We start from the raw sequence: 24106 nt of genomic DNA, 5'->3' as shown, positions 1-24106 counted from the left end.
AAGTATTTTACTCCTCACCAACACCTCCCTTCCCGATTAAGGTAACTGTAGTAGTATATTGATCTCAGCCACTTTCCCATGCAGTTTCATTTCTCACAGAAATTCAGTAACTCTTCAGTGTGTGCTTAGCTGTCCAGTATCACACAGGTCAGTGGCCAGTTACACATGAGTCTATGGTGGTTGTTATTGTGGAGCTGTAAGGCCTTCTCTTGAAATGCTCTGGTGCAATTCAGAGATTTGTAACCCACCCCAGTGTTTGGAGCACTTTTACCAGGACACCAGTGTACCTTCCTCAGCTGATTAACTGAGCTGTTCAATAGCTGTTTAGCTGTTTGACTTCGCTGGTCAAGATTTGTGTTGTGTATATCTTAACTTTTGTCTAAAGTGACATCAAGAGATGGCCAGTCTCTCTCTCTTTTTTTTTATTTTTTTGCAAGTTTCTTGTGCCAGTTTTGTTCTCTGCCCTCACCTCCCTGATGACCAAATTGTGACCTCAATTATCCTGGAGACAAGAACTTGAAAACTACAGACTTTTGGCTGCTGCTTTCTGAAGGCTTCTCTGTGTGTGTCATCCCCAATGGCTGTTGCTCCTCTTCTTCCCAAGCATTTGCAATCAAGTTTAATCATTATGCTAATAACTGCACAGTGGAAATGTCTAATTTCTGAACACATGATCAGTCTGACTAATGAATTTGCTGTAACGGTAGTGGGATAACACATTCAGCAGCGGGGACGTAGCAATGTCCTCTCTGTGCCTGCGTACAAGACTTCTCTTCAAGACTTGCACTGTCTTTCAGCCTGCCATAAGGCTGAAGTGTTTGTGTTTACGTGCACTTGCATGGGATGGAGCCAAGAACTCGCTGCTGGGTGCATGCATGTGCAAGTCTGAGAGGTGGGGTTGACTGGTGGCATAGTTTCTTCTTGGGCCTGTGTCCTCTGCCAGAGTGAGCCTTAGTCTGAAGAAGTGGAAGGTTGTGTCTCAGTACAGAGTAAGTGCTGCTAGGAGTGCTGAGGCAATGTGGATGTTCCCAGCAGATACAGTTGCAATATTTTGTATCAGCGGTGGCCAAGAGTAGGAGGCTAAGGGAAATCCATTTACAGCAACAATGTGCAACTTCCTGTTTTAGTTGTGTGTGGAAATTAAAATGGCAATGGAGAAGTAAAGAAGTCTTAGCAATTGCATCTCTGCCGTGTCCCTTCCTCCCCACCCTATTAAACTGGTAAACATCATATATGCTTGTGATTTGGTTGTCTGTCTTCTGCTTTTACTTAATATATCCCAAATTACAAGAAGTCTGTATGACTCGGTCCAAAATAGTAACATAGTCTTAGGAAACATGGGAGGGAATTTTTAACTCTCCTTTTTCTGCTAGAATATCTTAATAGGTTTCTATGCACAACACTGTGGAAAGTGAAATTTTAGAAGTTTCATTTAAGTGGAGTTCAAGATGCTTCTAAGCTTGTCCTCTGCTGTACCTTCAGAAGGGATAGCTGGTTACTGAAAGGGGTTTGATAAAGGGGAGACTGGGCCAGAGAGTTGAACTGCCTTGTTCAATATTTATCTGCAAAAAAAGAAATGAGGAGCTTGTCAAATCATAGTTTTGATATTAAAGTGACATGGAAGAACTCTTTGCTGCAATAATACGCTGAATGTAATACAGGTAGTAAGAGTGCAGAGTGGAAGAAGTATACTGAAAACTTTTAAGAGGGTTCTGTAGTGGCTGAGACTTGTTCCTGCCATCTTATTTTACTAATAAGACTTGTTGGCAGTGGAGACAGTAAGAAAAAACTGGCCATTGCAGGTTATCCTTCCATTGGAGTAGCACCTCATAGTGTTGTAACAAAGTTGTTTGCCACAGGGACTTGCTTTCTATAAAATCTTGAAAAAAAAATCCAGAAATTTTATAGTTTTCCTCTGGAGAAAATGCAGTCTTCAACCTTTGAACATTTAGGAAACAGAAGAAGAGAAAAAAATTTCGTGTGTGATAAACTGTGTTTATGGCATTAAGCCAAGAGGATTTGTAGTGTAGATAATATGGCTTTAGCCATCTGATGGCTGTTTAATTAACTCATGAGTTACACTTGGTGCAGTGCTGACCCAGCTGAAAACCAGCAGATTTCCCACTAGCTCATACCACTGCCATCAGTTGAGATATGGTCAAAGAGTTATAGAAATAACATTGTGCCTTGGATGATTTCTAATTGGAAGTTTGTTGACAGGTGGCTAAAGGATAGTCAGTGTAACTTCCACATATATTGTCCCTGTTTTATGTCTTGGGGAAACAGTCTGTTCTAGGACTGTCAATCTTAGACACCTCATAGGCACTGAATTAATGTGGAGAAGGGGAGTCCTTGGGAGAGGAATTTCTATGTGTATGTGTGGCTTTTAATTATGTTTTTTTTTGTTGGGTTTGGGTTGTTGGTGGTTTTAAGAAAAGTATGTGCCTGAAATTTCACAACTCTCAAGCGAATACACTACTAATCAGAATAAGTTTTATGTGGGAGTTTGTTATTTTTTAGCATAATGGTTATTTTGAGATATACAGTAAATCCACTATCTCAACCATGTAACATAACCTTTATTGTTGCAAAACGTTTTATTTTTGCTATTAGAGGTGATAAACTAAAGCACTGAAACAATAAATTAAAGCTAAGGCTATGTTAGCTCCCTTCTTTGGTGTGTTCCCCTTGCCTTGCCCTCCAATTTGAAATGCCAAGTTACAACTAAATGTGAGGGATTTGTCTTTGGGGTTGTTTTGGTTTTGGTTTTTTTTGGTGGTGGTATTCAAGCATGAGCATTCTGGCTTGTCATTATTCCAGCTTCATCAGTTCCTTATATCAGACAAACTTTCAGAGAAAGTTCAAACTGTTGAGTTTATTTTTTATAGGCTTTTTTTAGATGGTTTCCTTTTCAGCCACCTGCAGTGCTCTTTGCAATTGCACATGTTCATCTCCTATGAAGTTGCTTTTTTTGGCACACAAAATGCTTTTTGTTTGACTTTTGTTCTACTCCCATGGTGGTTTTTTAGTGAGTCTAAACTACTGAAGAAGCTGTTTAATCTCTCTTTTCTGTCCTTGTGCTTTTCTTCAGTCAAGAACATATTTAGATTTGTATGTTTTGTTTAATTCTAGACAAGTGCATTGCTTCCAGTAAGGAAAAGAGAGACTCATTCAGCTGCTTTAAAATACTGAAATTCTCATGTGGGAGCTTGCATAAGCGTATTTTGTTTCCTCTTTTTTTTTTTTTTATGAGCCTATTCATGCATGCATATCTTGAAGAATACCGAGCAAAAAAGAAATCTGAAATTACCAAAATCTTATTTCAGGTACTGAAATATTCTCACACATACAGTTGGGATTTTGACTTTGCATAATCAAGAGCATTTATCTGCTTTTTGTGCTTTTTAAGACTGAATACAAACGTAACGTGTTATGACTGCACATCCCAAATGTTGTTCTGTCAAAATCAATCAGTAGGATTGTACACTTGAAACACTTCTCTTTTGAAGTGTCTTCTATTTTTAAAGACTGTTTTTAATCAGCAGATTTTTGCATTTCTGGCTTGTGTTCAAATATAATAAGTCTTTGGTTCCATTTAGATAGTTGTTTTTTTTTTTTTTCCCTCTAGAAACTTGTATTAGCAATGCAACTGGTGTTAGTTAATCATTGAAATGTCTATTTGGTTCACTGTGTAGAATATCTATAGTTCACTAGAGGAGAGGGGATTGTACCTTGTTAATTCCCTTATCAGAATCTTGTCTTGGCAAAGGGAAATGAAAGGGGGCAGAGGGAGGACTGTGCAAGAGAACTGGCCTTCAAAAAGGTGTTTGTCATACAGTGTGGAACTCAAGCAGATGGTTAGCAATCGTTAATTTGCTACACGCTGTGGTTTTGATTTGATGCAGAGCTGTGTCTGTACTTCCTGTCTTACAGTGGTGGTGAAGTGGTGGAGTGTGGTGTTCAGCCACAGCTCAATCTCCAGAAAATACTGGAAAGCATATTCTAGAGTGATGAGCAATTTTGTGTTAGAGAATAACACCATGGAAGCTATCTCTCCCCCACTCCCAGCTTTTGATTCTGAAAAGGCACAGACGTTAGGAGGCAGGTAGAAGATAATTGCAAATAATCTCCCCATCTCTACTTCTTGGTGTCCTCCCACAGAGATCTACATTAGTGATGCTTTTTTTTTTTTTTTTCTCCTCTTTATTATACTCAGACTCTTGAAGAGGGAATTGAACTAGCAGTTGAATTTGAAAGACCAAAAAACCAAGTTAGCTAGAATGCAAACATTCATGTTGTACTCCCTATGAACATGTATCAGAGGTCACTGGAGGGCTTCCTTTCTTTTTTAAATGAGTAATGTTCACAGTATACTTCTCATTGAAGTGTATGTGCGTTTGGTTTGCTCAAACGGTTAAAATTGGCAGTAGGGTTTGCCAAAGCACGGGAAGTATGAGCTGTAACTTCTGCATTTTCACTAGCAATTAAAAACAGTGGTGGAAGCTGTTCTACAAAGATATCTTGGGTACCTTTATTGCTGTGTTTCACTGTGCTCAGAGCAGACAGCTATGGCAGCATTGCCTATACCTGTGCCCACCTACACTGTCTGTGTGTTCTCATGCTGCTGCAGGTGGGCAGCTCCAAGACGCTGGCCTAAGCAGCAAAGCGACTTGCTTGATTTAACACAGGAAGTCTGGCGGAGCCAGGAATAGAGCTTCAATCTGCTGCTTCCAGGCACTTGCTCCTAGCCACAGACTCATCCCACCCCTTCCTTTCACTTTGACTGACATCCCGGCAGACAGCCGTCTCCTGTGTGCAGGGCCAGCTGCTTCTGCAGCACTGTCTGACCTCCATACTCCAGATGTTTGAAGTTCCATTTCCCCATACTTATGTGAACTCTAGCAAAGTGCTTCTGGCATTTCCCCAATGCAACAGGGAGCAGGGAGGACTGTTTTCTTAACTATTTTCTTTCCATAATGAGGGCCTCTGTAGAACTGCTAAAAATCTCTTCCTCTGTAGGACTTAAACTCCACTTGCCTTCAGTTGCCATCTGCCAGTCTTTCTTCCCACATCCCTCTCTCCCTCTTCTCAAAGATATTCCTGCAGACCTCCCCTCCTTATGCTCTGTGGTGACATCTTCCTTTCAGTTGAGGGACATGGGGGACAGGGGGTGAGGGTGTGATGAGATGACCTTTTATCTCTCCATAGCTGCTTGTCATTTATAGAGCCTAGTTCTGGGAGGTGGCATTTCACAGACTTAATGATTTCCTTCCTGCCCCATTTTATGTTCTCAGCATCTTGCATGAACATGCTCTGAAGTAGCCATTAGAGAATAATGTGAGAAGCTACTTTCCTTCTGTCCTGTCTGAAGGATGAATATATGTCCTCCATAGCAGTCCTCTCATTTCCACTTGGCACCAGGAAAGAAAAATCAGGCATGAACTCAAGTCTGAATCTCAAACAAGTAAGCTGGTTTCTTTGCTCTGATTCTTAGTCCTAGAATGTCACGCACCTGCTCCCAGCCCCTCTGGTCTATCTTTGCCCCATGTCCCCTTTGTGCGTGTCCCCTTTGTGCTCAGTTTCTCTAGCAGAATGTGTGACTAGATTGAAAAGCATCTGTATAAATAATTCCTTAGCTGAACCAGACCCTTTCCTTTTCAGTACTGTTGTATAGGTGTATGTGCCACTTCCCAATTTCCAAAACACAATCTGTGGTCTTTAGGTCCAATTCTCAGTGAATCCTCGTTTTCCTTTTGGAATGAGGGCTTCCAATTTTACAACAGCAAGAAGGCTAAAGGTGAGGCTATTTATCTATGGCCTGTAAACTTTAAACCTGGCTCTAGCTCTTGTTTTCAGCTTCTTGATTTTAATGAGGCTTATCAATGCCCTCACTCCTTTTCACTCCTTTTTTTTTTTTTTAGAACATGTTCTGTTAGTCAGGAATAAATTTTTTGTTTGGTATGCCTTGCGTGGACTTGGGATTGCTTAACAAACATCATTCTGGAGCAGGACATACTGTGGACTATGTGCATTATTTTTTTTACATTCTGTGCTTCTCAATTCTAAAACCATACAACAAACAAACAGTCTCGAGTGAACGGGATGTCTGTGGTATAGCTCCCTCCCTGACACCCCTCCTCTCAATTGTCGTGATAATCCCAGGAAAAATACTTACGTAAAGGTAGAAAATATCTTCAAATCTTTGCTGAAATCTGGTCTGCTTTATGGTGATTGCTAGGAGAATCTGAGAAAATCTGCTAGTGTATATAAAGAATAAGATTTAAATTCTTAAATCAAGGGCTAGCTCTGTAGGATTAAACTGGCATATAATTTGAATTCAGACATAATTGAATAAATGCAGTTATAAACTGGCAAAATAAAATACACAACCATCACTTTTCAACCCCCTGACATTGGATGGTATTAATAAAATGCATTGTTAACACTATGGTTTTATATATATAAATATATATATCTATTGTTTATGTATATAAATTTATAAAAATATGTGCATTTAAATACATGTTACCTCTGGAAATAGGACTTGGGTTTTATTTAATTATTTTCCCTTTGTTCTGTGAAGTGCCGTTCCCCCTCTGATGATGTCAAACACTTCATAGAGGCTGTGAAAGTTGCTGTATTATGCGTTGAAGGCCTTATTTCTTTGTGTTAATCTGTAAGAACTCTTGATTGAGAACCCTCTCTTCAGGAAAAGGAATGTGACAGGTTACATGAGACATTTATTCTGGCTCCTTTAGCCTTTTATCTTGAGAGGCCCGGATTTATCAGGGCTTCAGGAGATGGAGCTTTCTGGAGAGCCTGTCCTACTATTGTAACTTGTCTGTTACAATAGTAACAGTGAATGTGTGAGCAGCTGCTTCTATCTATAAACCTAAATGAAAACATTGCTGGTTTTGCAGCTCTGGAAATACAACTCTTAGATCTATTTCAGTTGCCTCCTACATTGCCACCACTACATACAAAGCAAACACACAAGGTGAAACTTAAACGTCTAAATGCTTCAGAGGTGACAGGAGACCTGTCTTTCATGATGCAGCTTCAGAAGGCATGGCAGGGTATTCTGAGGATTCTCAGATGACGTTAGATGCTCTGAATTTTACCCTTAGTGAAAATCAGATTAAAGGATTGTATATGTGAAATAATAAACCCTTATATTCTTAAAATTATTTGGGGAACTGAAAAAGAAAAGCACATCTCTTTCTTCTCTAGTAACTCTTGCTTGTTGCTACCACTGTCTGTCTTCTGTCGATTAACTGATAAATTGACAGTACTTTAGCAGACTTGATTCTTGGGACTGTCCAAGGGACTGTTAAAGATGTCTTGAATTCATCTCTTGAGGGGGGAAGGTAAGGAGGACCTTTCTCCTTTTTGCTGTGAAAATGAAAGCTAATTAGTATAAAGCTGCTAGTATGGTACCTTCAGATGAAGATTTGTTCAAAGGTAATTAGGTACTTGAATTTCACACAGCTTATGGCTAACTGGGCATGATAAAAGGTTGCACTGGACTTCTACCTTAGAGATAGGATTGGCCCCACCAGTCGCTGATAACAGGGCAGTGCTGTCAAAGTTTCTTTCAGGTTTTTCATTATGCTTCTTGGGTGTTGGTCAACTTAACAAGATGTCTGTACTAAAGAACTGAGAAGAGGCAGATGTGCATCAAACTGCCTGGTTTTGGTCTATAACTGAGTTGGTGCAGACATAGATGGGGTATTCAAACTATTTTTAGTCAGTGGAATTGGCAGTTGTAATTGCCAATGCCTACTGAGCCTCATACCTTGGAGAAGAGCCCCATAGGATAAATGAGTGCATGTATAGCGATAAACAAGGATGAGCCATTTCAGTTGCACTGGTGCTCTGCCCTCTGCCTCTCCAGGCTTCCTTAGCACTCAGACTCTCCTGGACAAGAGATGGAAATAAATTATTTTATTTCTGAAGGTAAATTTTTGAGTTTCTTGAACACTATCTTGGTGGGGATCAGACAGTATATAAGTGATAGTAATCAAGACAAATACTTGTTACTTGCACTTTCATCAAGAGTTAAGGAAGGAGATGATCATTTGTAACATTGTGTAGACATCTGATTGTGATGTCTTAAAACCCACAAACAACTTGTTCTTTTTCATGCCTGATGTGCATTGAACTCGTGACTGATCTTTTCTTATAGTATTTCTCCTGTGGTGTAAATATGTTCACATTTCCCTGTGTTGAATAGACTAAATTTTCTTTTGACTTTCCTTCACAAAATAATAGTGTAAAATGGTGCTCTGCTTGGAGAAGTTACCTGTCTGCCTGAGTGTATTAAAGATAGGGACTTTGTTGTCCTTTTTGTAGGTCAAGCTGACTTCCTTGCAGTAGCCTGTGCAGTGTGCCTTGTGTAGGATCTTTCCAGTGCCATTATTCAATTAACCATAACTCATTTATTTAAAAAGTCTTATTAAATGTGATGTTTCTTTTATGGAAGTAGCAGTGGGATAGATCTGTATTTCTAAACCAGAATAGATTAATATTCTTAGTCTCATCAGATTTTTCTTCATTTCAGGGAAGTTTATTGTGTAAGCTATGTAGCAATACAATGAAATCTGCAATTTTGGAGAATGACAGTAAGGACTAATGTTAAAGCTGGGTCTAGCAACAAATTGCAAAGAGGATTTGGGGTTTTTTTTCTAAGGGATGCTGAAAACATCATAGTGTTTTAAGTTATGTTTCCTTAAGTTAACGCTACAATTCATGGTATGGGCGTATGAACTTAATAGAAAATGTGTATTTACTAAAAAATGTTTTTTGGTGTTTGTTACAAACACTGTAACATTCAACTATATTTTACTGCTATGAGCAACTAAATATGAAGCAGTGTCTCATTTTTAGAGGCAGTAGGGCAGATTTTACCTTTCATATTCAAACATAAACAAGTAAGCTTAGAATTCAGACAGTTGTCCCAGAGGACAAGGAAGGAACCTAAACCCCTTTCTCTGCAGCACTCATGGTCCGGTTTATTGCAGTTTTATTGACTAGGTTCAAGGTGAAACCTGTGTCTTTGCCTAGTATTTTATGTAACATAAGGCACAGTTTCTGCTGAAAGGAGAAGACATATTTGACAGATTGCTAGCTTGACTTGATATGTCAGATTTAGTGTTTCAATTGGCTTGTCTTTGACAGGAAATCTTGCTTTTTTTTAACGCCATTCTTTTATACTGCCAGCAATGCCCTTTGGTTAAGGGAATTTCACTGCTCTCAGATATAGAATGAATGAAATATTATTCTTTCCATTAACTTGCCTTTCAGTAATGCTGACTTTAGCATAGAATCATCTCAAGTTGGAAAGGACCAATAAGGACCATTGAGTCCAACTCCCTGCTCCTCACAGGACTACCTAAAACTAAATTATATGACTAAGAGCATCGTCCAGACACTCCTTGAACTCTGACAGGCTTGGGGCCATGACCACTTCCTTGGGGAGCCTGTGCGAGTGACCAGCCACTCTCTCAGTGAAGAACCTTTTCCTAAGGTTTGATCTGAGCTTCCCCTGATGCAGATTCATTCCATTTCCTTGTGTCCTATCACTGGTCACCAGAGAGAGGAGATCAGCACCTCCCCCTCTGCTACCCACCTTGAGGAAGTTGTGGACTGGAATGAGGTCACCCTCAGCCTGCTCTTCTCCAAGCTGAACAAACTAAGTGACCTTAGCCACTCCTTTTAATTCTTGTCCTCGAGACCTTTCAGCATCTTGGTCGCCCTCCTCTGGACGTACTCTAATAGTTTGATGTCCTTCTTGCATTGAGGTGCCCCAAACTGCACGTAGTACTTGGTGTGGAATAGATTATATTCAGGAGGTACAGCATCAACTTTGAGTCTCAGTAACCTGTTCTACACAGTATGTGTGATTACACCAAGAATGCTAGGAAGATAGGGGTGGGAAGTGGTAACAGGTTATGCTCTGTGCATGGCTGTTATGTCATATTTGTGGTTTTGCTTGTATAAAGTATTCTAATCTGTATATATAACACTGATTACCCTGTAACCAGGGCTTTACTTACTTATGTTAGTAACAGATCCCACCCTGTATTCAATCACAAACTGAAAAAGGGAAACAATGTCAAAATTGCTATAGACTGTTGCTAGTAACAAGCTGTTCGGCCTGCCTTTTCTCCTATCTTTCTCCAAAGTAGCAGCTTGAGGAGGCTGGTGGAGTTTGAGCCTACATTCCTTCTTGTCTGAGTGAGTTTAGGGACAAATTGAAAAGTTACTGACTTGCAGCTCTGTGCAGTGCAGGATATTTGATTGAAGGATGTTCATGATGTGAAAATAAAAGTTCTTAAAACCATTGGGTAAAATGTCCTGAAAAACTGTCAGTAAAAATGGTGGTGTAATTTTATGATTTTTTTTTTTGTCTAGTCTGTTTTGAATGTTAGATTTTTAAATGAAGGAAATGCTTTTGAAGTGACTTTTCACTTGTCTTCACATCCATGGGTTGAAAGTGTGTGGTGCTTTGTTTTATTTTCGAGCAGGGGGGAGGGTTGGAGGGGGTGCTGTTTTTTTTTTTTTAATTTGTGACTTCCTACACTGTATCTTTAAATTCTCCTTTGGGTGTTTTGTTTGCCTCCTGTTTTTACCTGATAGCTACCACTTTCACTGTTGAGGCCACAGCAGCTGTTCTTTTCTTCCCTAACAGTTACTCTGCTTTCCCCAAAAGCCTGGCAAAAGCTTTTTCTAGCTTGCTGGTAAGATAACTGTGCAGCACCACAGAGCGCTTGTTCTGTTCCCTCTGCCAGGTGAGCTTGTGTGCTGTTACAGCTTCATTCTTGAGGAACTGGGGAGGAACAGAGTAGGAAACCTGAAATGGAGTTTTCCTGCACAATGTTTCTGGAGTATCAATTTAACACATATCTAAATGATATGTGCGTGGTGTAAATTTCTGGTATTAGTGTAGTAAATTGTCTTGTCCTTCAGAACAGCCTGAAGTTGGCAGTGCCTGGTTAGCTGACTTTATTTGATAGAGATTTCCTTTCCCCCACCCTGCTCTTTACCAGCTGTATGTGCATTTAGTGAGAGAAGTGTCTATGTGAGTATCTAGCTCATAAATTTGAATTGCAGTGGTTCAGGATTAAAAAGACTGTCAAAGCTTGAAGTTGTTTCTCCATTTTTTAAAATATCCCTATATATGTGGGCTTTATTAAAGTATTTAGATATCCTCAAATTAGCTTGGCCAAATGTACTGCAGTCTCTATTTCTTGTAAAGTGTTTGTCCCAGGATCACACACTAGAGCATGGTAGAGCAGTTCTTGCAGCACAGAAAAATAAGATAAAAGAACAACTATTTGCTGTATCATTGTGCTGCACATGGCCTTGAGGCTACTTCTGAGGAAGCAAACAGTTAAATTTTAACTTTACATCCTGTTGATAAACTTTTTTTTTTCATATGGTTTGAAGCAGACAGATAGTGTAGGCAGCTAATAATTAACAGTTCTTTCAACCTCCAACCTTAACTTTGCTTCTGGGATTAGGTGGCGTGGACCACAGTACCCAGTTGTAATGGCAGGGGGATTTGTTTAGTTTGAATTTGCTTCCCAAAGGAAACATGCTGTGCTTTTGGAAGGGCTGTCCTCTCACTCTTCTCCAAATCAGTACAATGCTATACTTTTTCTTGCTGGATTATGTTGTTTAGGTGTGAGAATCCCATCCCTATTCCCCAATTTTAAATTATGCTATGCATTTATGTTTCAGCATAGGCCAAGCATACTTGAATCTGGTCTGATTGTGTGCTAGTGCTTGTTAACACGTGCTGCTTTGCCAGAATTTGCTCCTCTCCATCTTTGATGTTTAAAAGTGGGTTTTGTGCATGAAATCACGAACTAACTACTGTTTAGTTGTACCATATCAGAGTGGACACTTACTCAATAGCTACAGGTGCCAAGTGTGGCCAGAGCTTTGAGAACAGTCTAGTTTGGCTGTTGCCTGGTATGTGTGGCTTTGTCTCTCTTGGGAATTAACTGTTGTCTGTCTGGGTGGTTATGCTATCCTGCTAAAAATGCTTGTGTTTGGGGTTTTTCCTCTTTTGGAAGTGAAAAACATTGGCTATGACTAAACAATAAACTTCCACATCAACATCAAGCAAATAGATACAAATAAAAATATAAAAATGAACTACTGTTGTGTGCTTTGTTTTGCATAATGATCACATCACAATAACATGAAGCATATGCTGGGAGCCTTTGATTTGCATAGGGGCAAAATATGGCCTTGCTTTTTCCAGGGTATCAGATGCAGTAAGACTGGCAGTCTTATTTGCTTTGAACAGTGAATTAGTCTCTTGCACAATCATGCCTGCATGCAGGTCAAGGTTTATATTACTGAAATTCATGGAATGACTTTATGAATTGCTGCTCTACGTTTAATTTTGGATAAGCTGTTTTATGTAACTAATACATGCTCTTTTCGTGTTCTAAGGGTTTTTCCTGTTAACAAGAACTTGTTGCAAGATTGCTTCAGTCATTTTCTAAAGCATGTATGGTGCAGCATCTGTTTCTGGAATTTCTTATACTCTGGTCTAGTAACTTATGGAATTTTCATTGTTCATTGCAGGGATGAAAAGAGTCTTTGTGGACTACCTACTAGGACAAAATACATCATCTTGTAGTGTGAAGGGCTTTGTTTTACCTTCTTATTTCTTTTGACATCAATGTTAAGAGAAGTCTTAGTATAAAAATGTGTTTTTGTCCATCCACTGAACAAAAGATGAATTTATTAGTAACAACAGATTCTGTTTGTGAGAATGGAGTAGAAGCATGGATTTATTTCAAGGGGTATAGTAGTATTTTAAAATACCCTCTTTTAAAACATTGTAGTATGTGCCTTAAATTGATGCTGTCCTCAGCCTCCTATACTGCTAAGTTGTTTAGGTGACTCTAAAGTTCTTTTAGACCTAGGCAGTGCTCATGTATTAAAAAATATCGAGTTGCATATTATTAAGAGTTCTGTAAGACAGTTTGAGACCTAGTATTGTCATTGGACAAAAGGGTTCAGGTTGTATGGAGGAACTGGAAGAGAGGTGATCTAAGAAAATGTAGCACAGCACTCAGATGTTGATTTCTGGTGTTGCTGAAAGAGAAGTAAAAGGCAGAACTAACATGTATATATTAGTCTCTAAAAGGAAAAGAACAAATAATAGCTGGAGTTGAAGAAATATGGGTAGTCTTGCTCTTAAGTCTTCGCTCTGTCATCTGTGAAATTGGCTGCCAGAGCAAATGTGGGTGCAGTGGCTGATATCTGATGTAGTGGTAAATGCTTGATATATATATAGGATTGTCTCATTTGGAAAGGTGCTTTTTATTCCTGACTTCGGGGGTTTTCAGAGCATGTGCATTTAGAACAATAAATCTTGCTCCAAAGCTTTATTGAGATATTTAATTATTCCAAATAAGCTAACGCAGACATACACATTTAATGTCTTGCATTGTTCTGGAAAATCACAACTCTTATTTCTATTAAGATTCTGTGTGCTTCCCAAGTAAAAGAACCTTTTGTGATGATGCAAGTTGTTTGTTATTTAGCTTTAAGCTGTAAAAACAAGTTTGCTTGGTATCACTGCTTTTAGGTGCTTCTCCACTTGTGTTCCCACTTGTAATCTGCAATGCCATGTATCAAAGCTGTTAAAGAGGATTTTATTTCTTTCTGTACTTAGGAGAATTTAAGAGTATTTGAGTGTGTGTACCTGCTAATTGGAAAAAAACCAAACAAACAAAAAAACCCACCAAAAAAACAACAGGTCAGTTGAAGGCATTTCCTAGTGAACTCTGAACACTGAATACTGGCTTTCCTAGAAGTGGTCATTTCCTGGATGCTTACCTTGCTTTTTTTGTCTTGCCTCATATAGAAGTAGTGAAATATAAAATAATTCTGTCCTTCATCTTTGACTCTGCTTCACTAAACAAAACCTTGCACATCACAATATCCATTTTAGATTAGGCCATTTCTAGAGATGTACCCAAACGAGTACTGACGGACAAGGATTTTTCTTTCTGAACTTTGACTCTCTGTTTCTGTGACAGTCTCTCCAGGAGGAATTGATGCTTACAGTCTGAGAATTGTTTTCCGTAGTGGAAAGAGTGGTGACTTGATAGGTTTTGTTCAAAGACACATAGAGTGGTGGCTTTTGTCAGATACCATCTCCTGAAATGAGATCATGAGATTCTAGTAGGTACGTAAAACAGTAAAAATCACTGAATCTTGAAATAGGCTTCATAGGGGTGGGACATCCTATGACATCTGATGCTTGATTTGTACTTGTTCTCCTTCAGCTAGGGTTTAAGCAGTGGTTATATTGCATGTAGAAATGTGTGTCTGTTACGCGAAGCTTAAGTTTGGTCCTTCACAGACTGCTGGACTGACTTTTCTTTGTCTTTTTAGATATTTCTTAATAAAATGATGGAGCTTAGCATATTTTGCATTCCTTCACTTGAATCTTTAAGGCTCTGGTTTATTCTTCTAGTAAAGCCTCTACAAACAGTATGACTGAAACTAGCCTCAGTGCTGAAATTAGGCCTTCTCTGTGCAGGCTCTTACTCTGACATGCACTGATGGCTTTGCTGAAAGAAATTACCACACAGACTTACTTCCCAAGCTTAGTTCCCCTCTGGGGCTACAGGCAAATTGCTTAGCTTGTCTGTCCTGGTTTCCCAGCTGTGGAGTTGGAGTAATTTATTACTAGTGTCAGTCATGAGAATGTTGAGGGTTAATCTGTAAGGACTGTGTCTGCATAGTGTCTTTAGAGTGTCAAAGCAGTAATGTATAATTGTAATTTTATTATTAATATTGTTTATTTCATTACAGTGTAATTTTCAAACAATGTTCATGTAGATTAAACTAATTTTGACAATAAACTGGCATCCTTCCCGCAGAATTAACTTGTTTCAGAGTCTTTGTCTAATAGTCAACACTACGTGTAGATAGCTCTGTAAAGAAAACAGCAAATGCCTAAAGAAATCCGTACTTTCTTGTTTTTAATCCAGACTGTGGACATCCATAAAGAAAAGGTCGCTCGCAGAGAGATAGGCATTTTGACGACCAATAAGAACACATCAAGAACTCACAAAATTATAGCGCCAGCGAACATGGAACGTCCTGTAAGGTATATTCGAAAACCTATAGACTACACGGTGCTGGATGATGTTGGCCATGGCGTAAAGGTAAGAATACCTGGACACTTGAGGACTTCAAGTAACACAGACTAGGAGATAGGATCAGGGCAGAATGTTACTGACATTAAAATGTTTAGTTCATTTATGGTAGGAAGGATTATGGGTTTGATATTTCTCCCACATACAAACATTTGAATAACAAAATGGACTGGTTTACAGTGAGAGTTTTTTGAGCAATGTTTGCCACAACATTGTGACTGTCAGTGGTAGTCACAGTGTTTGAAAATAATGGCATATGATCTTAGCGTAATGACTTGTCAAGAAAGCTATGACTGACTTCTAAAATTATCATGCCTTCCTCCTTAGATTAATTTATGTCTGCCACTCCCTTAATTTTTCTCAGTAACGAAAGAAATAAAGTCATCTCTTAAGGGGAAACTGGATGGTGGGGGGTTTTGTTGGGATTTTTTGGAGGGTGGTTGGGAGAAAGGGGTTCATCTAGTGGCACTTGATGTTTTGCTCCCCTTTGTGCTTTTGGACAGCTGTATTTTCCTTTAAACAAAAGCCATCATAAATTAATGTCTACCTACCTTGAAATGGTTGTAGCTGAAAAGAATTAATATAACATCCTTTGCTCCCTGGATATCTCATTATAAAAAAATAGCTTGTATCCCCCTAGAGCAGGCCTTCCAGGTATATTCAGTTACAACAATCTTCCCTTGAATGGCATTAAAAAGAGTTTATTCAACTCATATATCCTCTAAAGCTTGATGTGCTCTGGTCAGTCAGTTGTGCAGCTATATTGGCCTATTATGTGCCCTTTGAATCACTGAACTCTTGAAGAACAGATCTTTCAGAATTTCTCAATACAAAAGAGTGCTCAAGGTACCTCCTGCTTCATAGTAACCCACTAGATGCCCAGAGGAGTCTTAATTCCAACACAAGTTAGAAAGCAGCTCTATACCATGACAGCTATAGGCTATGAATTGATGTAGTGACTTTGGACTGTCTGATTGATTTGTTTTGTTTGTAGCTAAATGTGTAATAAACCTGTAACTCTTAGGGTTCTTCTACACTAATAATTTAAGACAGACTGGATGAAGAAACAGTCATACATAGCAGCCTGAAAGACATGCCCTGAATTGCTGTAAAAATAGAAACATAGGGGTCAGAAACTGATAATTTTTCAATATGGTCTCTGCATTCAAGGAGAGAGGTCTATGAATAGAGAATACGGGAATCCACAAATTCAGTGTCAGGATATTGGTTTCTACATTTAAGTGCTCCATGGATCAAGTGCTGTAGAAGACTTAAAAAAAAAAAGTAGAATGATTACAGTTAAGTCTCTGAAGTTGATGCTTTGCTGAACTACTTGTATTGTGCAGGCTCAAAACAGGTTGCTTGATCCATAAATGCTGAAGCTGTTAAGGTGTAGCAGTTGCATTTTCCAATATGACTATTTGCTTTTAGGAGTACTGGTTCTTTATTTTTAATAATGTGACCTTATTTGTTTAGGAGGTTGAAATGAGGTGCTGTTTACCTCTTCAGCTCTTATGGAACATTTTTTAAACTGTTAGTGGTTTAATTCCATATTAAAGACTTCAGAGGTAAAATCGCTTCCAGTAATAACCAAATTATTAACTTGTAATAAGTCAGATACAAATTGTATCTTGGTATTGTTTCTTTATTGAGTGATTTGCCTAAATCTGTTTAATGACTGGAAGGGATGAAACACTTAATAGGAAAATGATGTTGATATTTTCTATTTAGACTTGTTACACAGATGAAATAAGCTGCCAGCCAAGCCTCAGATATATAGTTCAAGATGGCTGTCATGCATTAGATAACCTTCACCAGTGTTGACATTCACTGGACACACTGTTAAGAAGAGTGGGCTGAGATTGTGAATGACATAATTAAATGTTTTAGCCATTATACTATTTGGGTTCCCAGAGTGTGACACAGATCATAGCCTTGAAGGGAGTAGCTTGCTTTGTCTGCAAACCTAGATGTAACAAGTGCGGTTATAAGAAAATCAAACCAAAACAACTTAAACTGTATCAGGTCCTGTTGGAAGTCAGCACAAGTAGTGGATGACACTTGAGAATCTGAGTTGCCTCTGGAACATACAAATTAGGGGGAAGCATACAATAAATTTAACTACAAACTCTGTCCAGAATGGTCTTAGAAGATGCTTCAGGCTCTTAAGTCTTATTTTCTTGACCGAAGATTTCACCCTGAGTTGGACAGCAACATGTGCAATAAGGCCTAAGAAACCATGTGTTTCTAGAGGAAAAGAAGTTTTAGTTCTGCTGAAAGCAATTATCGATTTGACTGACGTACAGGTCCTTGAATGTCTTCTGCTGTGGTAACTGTCAATAAAATACAGTACAACATATAAATTGACATTTAAGTATTAAATAAAAACAATGAAATACTTGGAAATCTGTAGATGACATTTATTGCTGTTAATGGGCTCTGTTGTGTTCTAGTGCAGGATTTGATAAAGAAACAAAGGAAAAGTACAAGGAAGAGAAGTCAAAGATACAGGATGGATTATAGCTTGTTTCTACTTTTATTTCATGAAATACCAATCCAAGGAAAAATTTTAATTAAAATATGCAGTATATTTTAAAGGGTGATGCTAAACTATTTGATATAAAAAGTGTACAGAAAAACACTGTTTCGTAGAATTAAAAAAAAAGAGCAGGTAATCCTCAGAGTAAATAATACTTCCCCTGTACATCTTACATCTGAGCAAATGCAGAAATGCCTTCTATGCATACTCAGAACTCACTTTCTTTGTGCATGTGTGTGTGTCTCATGCTTCTCATGGCTGTGTAGAGGGCCTGCAAAAGGAGATGCCTGTGCTTGGGCCATGGAGAAGGGCTCTACATGCCTCCCTCTCACATGCATGCAGTGATTTTTGTGGGGACAGGTGATTTGGGGGGGTGCACAATGATGGTAAGCAACTACCCTCTATAGCAGGTTTCCTCCCTGATGGGAAAACACACATCCTTGGGAGGCAGTGCTATTTCCTCCTCCAGCAGCTTCTTGATAGAAAAGCTTTTGTAGAGCATCCTAGGATCGCAGAGGTGCTTTCTCCTTCAGCCTGAAAGCTCCATGGAAACCCCAAGCTGCCCCAGCTGCTCCACTCCTTGTGCCTTCCCTTTTCAGGAGAAGATACAGATGAAGTTTTCAAAAGGAGTAAAGTAGCTTTTTTTTTATATATACATGCCTATGAAGCCAAGGGTAGCATCAGTCAAAATCAGGACAGCTTTTGAAGTTGATTTGCTGCTGAGAAGGCTTTCCCTTGCGACACAAATATTATGTGTAGATGGTTCTAGGGAACACACAGGCAAGCGTTTTTTTCTGGTCTGTCAAAACCTCTGAGGATAGGGTAATGTAGCTGAAGTCATTCTTCGTAAAGAAGAGTAACTGTCATGATGTGAGAACCTACCTTCCTGTGTAGACTTTGGTTTAAAATTATTAGTCAGAGGCTACTTTAAGATTTCCTTCCTTTTCTTCCCTTTCTTTTGTGAAAGAAAAAAGTAGTGTGCCAGCAAATAAATAGGTCAAATACAATTACTCATACAGAAAATCCTCAGTTTAAGAGGGAAGAGAAGGAGGAGCAATCTTGGAAGCTGCCTTAAAAGCCCTAAAGTTGGCCTTTGAATTATTATTTTTTTTTCAATAGGAGGCAGCAATTTGTAAAATGGCAGCTAAATAGGAAATTGAAATTACACCTTCTGGTAAAGACAGATAAAATCTTGAATGCTAAATTTAAATGCCTAATAGCTGTAATTGGATCAAGTTTGTTTTCTGGAACTAATAGTTCCTCAAAACCAGACTTGAATTTTATGTGAAGATTGAGCACTTTTCAGCTTTGTTTTAAGAAAAAAAATCAGGGTTTTGTCACTGTAAAACACCTGCATTTCAGTGCATTAAATTTATGAGAAGCTTTCTAGTCCAGGAAGTCAAACAAGAGTTAAACATTCAGAATCTTTCTGAAGCAAATAGAAGGTGGAAGGACTCCCTTAAAGTAGGTTTTGTGGCAAAACTTACCAAATACTAAACTTAGAGACGGGAGTCTTACTCACCTGCAGTACTCATGCTTACATCTGTGTTGGTGCAAAACATGCATATGAGATGTTGATGTGAGGGTGGAAGGCTACATAATTATGCTTGCTTTCCCTTTAGGATAGGACCTTTTATGCGTTAACCACTTGAGTATTAACTTTTAAATAATTCACTGTAATAAAGTAGTGAGGTAGGGATCCTGAACGTGAGCCTCTGCTGCCTTTGTCCCTGGATTACACACTGTCAGAGGTTCATGCTTCAAAGGATGTCATGTTGCCAATTTCATTAATGTCACATCATGCTTCTGGGGTCATGGCCAAACAGTAAATACTGCTGTAGGGTAAAGAACGCTTCTCTGGGGGAAAAAGTAACTTCCCATTACCAGCTCTAATGACTCTTGTGAGTGTTGACACTGGGCACTTACTACTGAAAATTCAGACCTGTAGTGGTGTCATCTGATACAATGCAGGTTTCAAGCCTTCGTGCTTGCAAAGAAAACTCAAAATTATAAGATCTCTTTATTTTCTAATTTTGAAATTTTTTTTTTGTTAACTTTATTTTATTGAAGCTAGATTCAAAGTTACCAACTCAAAGAGTTCAAAAAGCTTGAGGTATTTAAAGGCAGGAATCTTAAGTATCTTTTTCTGAAGAAGACTAGTGAGTGCTGAGGGAACAATATTAAGTTTGTCTATCATTCAGAAGCAAGTTTTTGTATGTTGATAGCAGTTTAATACGTAAAAACATTTTAAGGTCTAATGAGACTTGAAATTTTTTTGCCTGCTCAGTTTGGAAACTTAGAAAGGAGAGACAAGCAATACTGACAAGTTACTAATTACTGTTGAAAGGAAAGAGTGTAATTACTAGGTTGCAAATAATACTGGGGGAGGTTATAGTTTAAAGGTAAAATTTCACTAAAGAGTGAACTTACCTAATCATGTTAAATTTTTAAAGAAATACTGATTTGGAACCTAAATTTTCTCAAAAGAATCTGCCTTACAATAGACTATAAGGAAATAATGAAAAAAAAGTTTCTGACCCATTCTGATAAGGAAATTGAGACACAGGAATGATTTCTTTAAAACTACACAGAACTACTGGCAGAATTGTGTTACCCTGAGTAACACGTACACCCCCGTACAGTCTGCCTTCTGAAAAACATCTTTGATTACACATTCTCCTTAAGTCCGTATCTTGATTTCTGTAAGGAAATCATGTTCTAGACTTGGTGTTTTACTGTATCCTTTCCTTAGGCATCCCATACCTTCATGAACAAGTAGCCTTCTGGCTGCTTTTCTTGCTCGACTGTGTCATCTTGTGGTACTCCAAAACTGCTCCACTGATGAGACAGGAGGCAATCTTGTGCAAAAATCTATAAGGATGCCTATGGGGCAATTGAATTGCCTTGCTGTAGATAACGTAATAGCTCTTCAAAAGGTCTTATGGCCAGCTGCCTTTCTGTAGGTATATCTCAGATAATTTTCCCATGACTAATAAAGGAAATAACTTTTTAAGTAAAAGGGGAGGCTGACTAAAGAGTCATCAAGAGCAATCATGTCTTTTATTTTTTTTTTAATAACAGTCGATGGCTGTGATTATTGTTCAAAGGTAACAGATCTAAGGGTGGTTATTGCTTTTACATACTCAAGTTCTGAGTTTGCCAGACACTTACTATATTGCAGATTAGATTGGTGCAGTTTTTAAACCATTGTTTCCATTGATCAGCATTTATATTGGATGGTTTTTAATGATGACTTTCAGTGATCCTAGATATGGCAGGATATAGATTGAAATTGGCTATTTAAATTCAGGATTTGGAGAAATAGTGAGTGACATACAGCAGGGAAAGTACAACAGACCTGCACAGAGAGGTAAAGTTTCTGCTGTCTGAAAATTGAGAGTTCATAGCTGGAATGTGCAGGAGAAACTTGCTGGATGGATGTCAATGTGATAAGGATTTTTCTTCTGTGTGCAAGTGGCCTTTTGTAATTCTGTGCTTATATAGGTACACTTGCTCACATAAATGAGTTGTGTGCAATATCTCTAGCCTTAGTTTTCCAAACACAGTTTAGAGCTTGAATAATAGCTTTCTGGTTCCCTGAATCATGACTAATGTTGCCCCATGAGTTGTTACTTGGCATGGAAACTATTAAAGACAATTAGATGGCTGCCTCCTGAGGCCAGCAAGCAGAGTCCCTCAAATGTCTGGACATCCTTTGGCTACCAGTAGATACTTCTGATTGCCTCACACCCTATGCTTTCATGCTGTTCTTGGTCTTGTCCCTTTGGCCTCAGTTACAGAAACCTGCACTACTGCCTTTGTCAGCAGGTATTTTTGTACTGTTTCAACTACCAAATCTGAATGTGCTAGAATTGCCAAAGTAGTTGCCTTAAGCAAGTAAATGTTGTACTTGGTACTTACAGTCAATGCTTGACTGAAAACATTGCTTGTCCTGTCTAAACCCATGGCCAAAATTCTCAGTTCAGGTGCTCTGAATTCCTGGCATCAGTTACAGAAGCAGCCTCACTTCTGGCTTTGATTAAATAAATGCCTTGCATGCTTGTTGCAAATGCCTGTTTTAGTCCATTGCTTTACCTGTGTTACTCCTTCCCAGCCCATCACTGGCTCTCAGCCCTTAGCCAGCCTACTCTCCCACACTGTCAACCCCCTGTGAATGTGCAACTGCCTTAGCTGTGATCTTTTGGAAATGCATCAAGGTTGACTCCTGTTTCTTGAACCGGAGACTGTGCTTTCTTTCTCTTAATTTTGTGACAACCTTTAAAACTATTCGGGACTGCCCCATGCTTGGCAGCTTTTCCGTGGAAAGGCAAAATTGTTCTGCTTGCTTCTTTAAAACATCTCTCTACTATGATGCTTGCAAGAAACCCCAACCAGTACTGCTCCTCACCATGCTGTCGTTTCTGGGAACATCCTGATCTGTCTAGTTCTCTGCCTCAGCATCACAAGCATCCCCAGCAAGCCTGCACACTGTGTTTTTGTTCTGATGTGTATGTCATCCAGGATGCTGGTATCTGGCTGAAAACTGTCTCCTTTGCCTACAGTAATACAACTAGCAGGAGGAGAAAGATGTTCTCAGTGCTGCTCTTCATTTGACTAAGCTTTTTTCCCTTTGCACCTCCTATCTCTTATTTTATAGATCCCTCTTGGAACAGTCTCTTCCTCCTTCAAGCTGTGAACCTTATGCATGCTGCTGCTTCTCTTCCTCATGCCCTGCATTTCCTTCCTTCCTGACTCTGACCTCCTTGGTACTGATCAGGCAGTTGGTGATAGTCATGTTCTGCCAACTGGCTGGCTGGCCTAGAGGCATTTGTAGAGAGATGCCTGAACCTGCATTAAACATGTATCTGCTTTTTTACTTTGGTTTTCTGCTGTATTTTTTCCAGTTTTTCTCAAAATCATGATGAGTCTAGGCCTAAACTGTTCCTAGTTCCAAGCAATTTTTTTTAGTTGCTTAGAAAGCATAGTATTTGGTTTTCAGACCAAGAAGTGCAGCAAGGTCGACCTCATAAGCTCAGCTAATATAGACAAGAAAAAGTCTCCTCCTAATTAATTAGCTCATTAACCATGATTAAATAGCCGTATGGTTCATCTCTTTGATTTGTTTGCTTTCCTTCCTTACTTCTGTCTCTTAGATCAGGATTTCCTCTCCCATAAGAATCCCTGTTCCCTTTGTGTTCCTTCTGTGTTTTTCTACTAGTATGACTCTTGTTTTTATTGATGGCAACAGAGAGGACATGTATGGAGCTTTTTACTTCTAGAAAGCAGTATGACGACAGTTACTAATTCTTCTGCACAATAAAGTGTGTGTTTCTGTCTGCATATTAACTGGTAGCGAAAGAGATGAAGCTCACCTGATGTAATGGTAGAGACAGGATAAAAGGTCAAGAGCTGTTGGACTTCAGATATATGTTTAGTATGTTAAATGCTACTCAACAATAGAAAGACTTGAAATAAGATGAAGATTCCTGAATCATTGCTAGACGTTGATATTCATACTGTTGCTGCAGTGGAGGCAGAATGTAACAGTGATTAAGGAGGAGGTGGAAAGACTCACCATAAATGCTGAGTGACACTGCATAAGGGAAGAGAGGAAGCTTTTTTGTTTTGTATTTTTGAGGCAGGCAAATTTAGTAGTAGAGGCTGGATAATAAACCATGCCACCCTTCCTCTTAAGCCTTTAAAAGGTTTCTATCTATGGCTGCTGTGGAGGGACAGGATGAAACGAAGTGTTTCACTTTTTAGTCTCTCTTAACAAATTCCTTGTATTATACCATTGCCCTTGGCAACTGGGGAAGTAAGGGGAAGGCTCGCATATTCCCGTGAGAGGGGAAAGCAAATTTCATTGCTAAAAGTGTGTTTTAAAAATATAATACTTGGAAGACTACTGTGGCATCCTGGAAACTGAGCCTTCATGTTTACCCATGAAATAAATAAGTATGTGGGGACAGAAGTGGTTTAAATGCCTTAATTCTGCCACTGTTGATGAACCTCTGCCCAGACTGAGAGTGAATGGGATAACCTTCAAATGTACTTACTGCAGCTAAGCCTTTTCATTTGATTTTTGGAGCACGTTTTCTGTTTGTGTTTTTGTATTATGAATAACTTAAGGGTAGTGGCTTTCAACCTCTCTTGATTTGTAAACCCCAGCTGTTTTTCGGTGGTTTTGCAGACCCTGTCAGAAATCTCACATATGCATATTGCTGTATAGCATGTTTTAATTATTTTTTTCTGCGTTTATGGATGCCTTTAAATTGCTGTGTTTCTTGGAGGAGGAGAAGATGCAAACTATTTGAAAAGCTGTGCATTAGGAGGCTTGTTCTGGAAGTGACAGTTTATTTCCAAACAACCTCAG

The 24106-nt window shown here is 38.9% G+C and overlaps 1 protein-coding gene across 1 annotated transcript in view; it reads left to right on the top strand.

Annotated features, from left to right (window-relative positions):
- The window catches only part of ABI1 (abl interactor 1), a 77722-nt gene that overhangs the window by 33207 nt on the left and 20409 nt on the right, over positions 1-24106 (top strand). The window contains exon 3 of the mRNA XM_026842085.1: positions 15027-15203. Within this exon, the coding sequence (XP_026697886.1) occupies positions 15027-15203 (177 nt within the window). The remainder of the gene's footprint in view (positions 1-15026; positions 15204-24106) is intronic.

Source organism: Athene cunicularia (assembly GCF_003259725.1).
Source record: "Athene cunicularia isolate RWA chromosome 2 unlocalized genomic scaffold, athCun1 chr2_part1, whole genome shotgun sequence".
Classification (NCBI taxonomy): Eukaryota; Metazoa; Chordata; class Aves; order Strigiformes; family Strigidae; genus Athene; species Athene cunicularia.
Note: the sequence above shows the minus strand (reverse complement) of the source record. Positions and strands in the feature narration are given on the sequence as shown.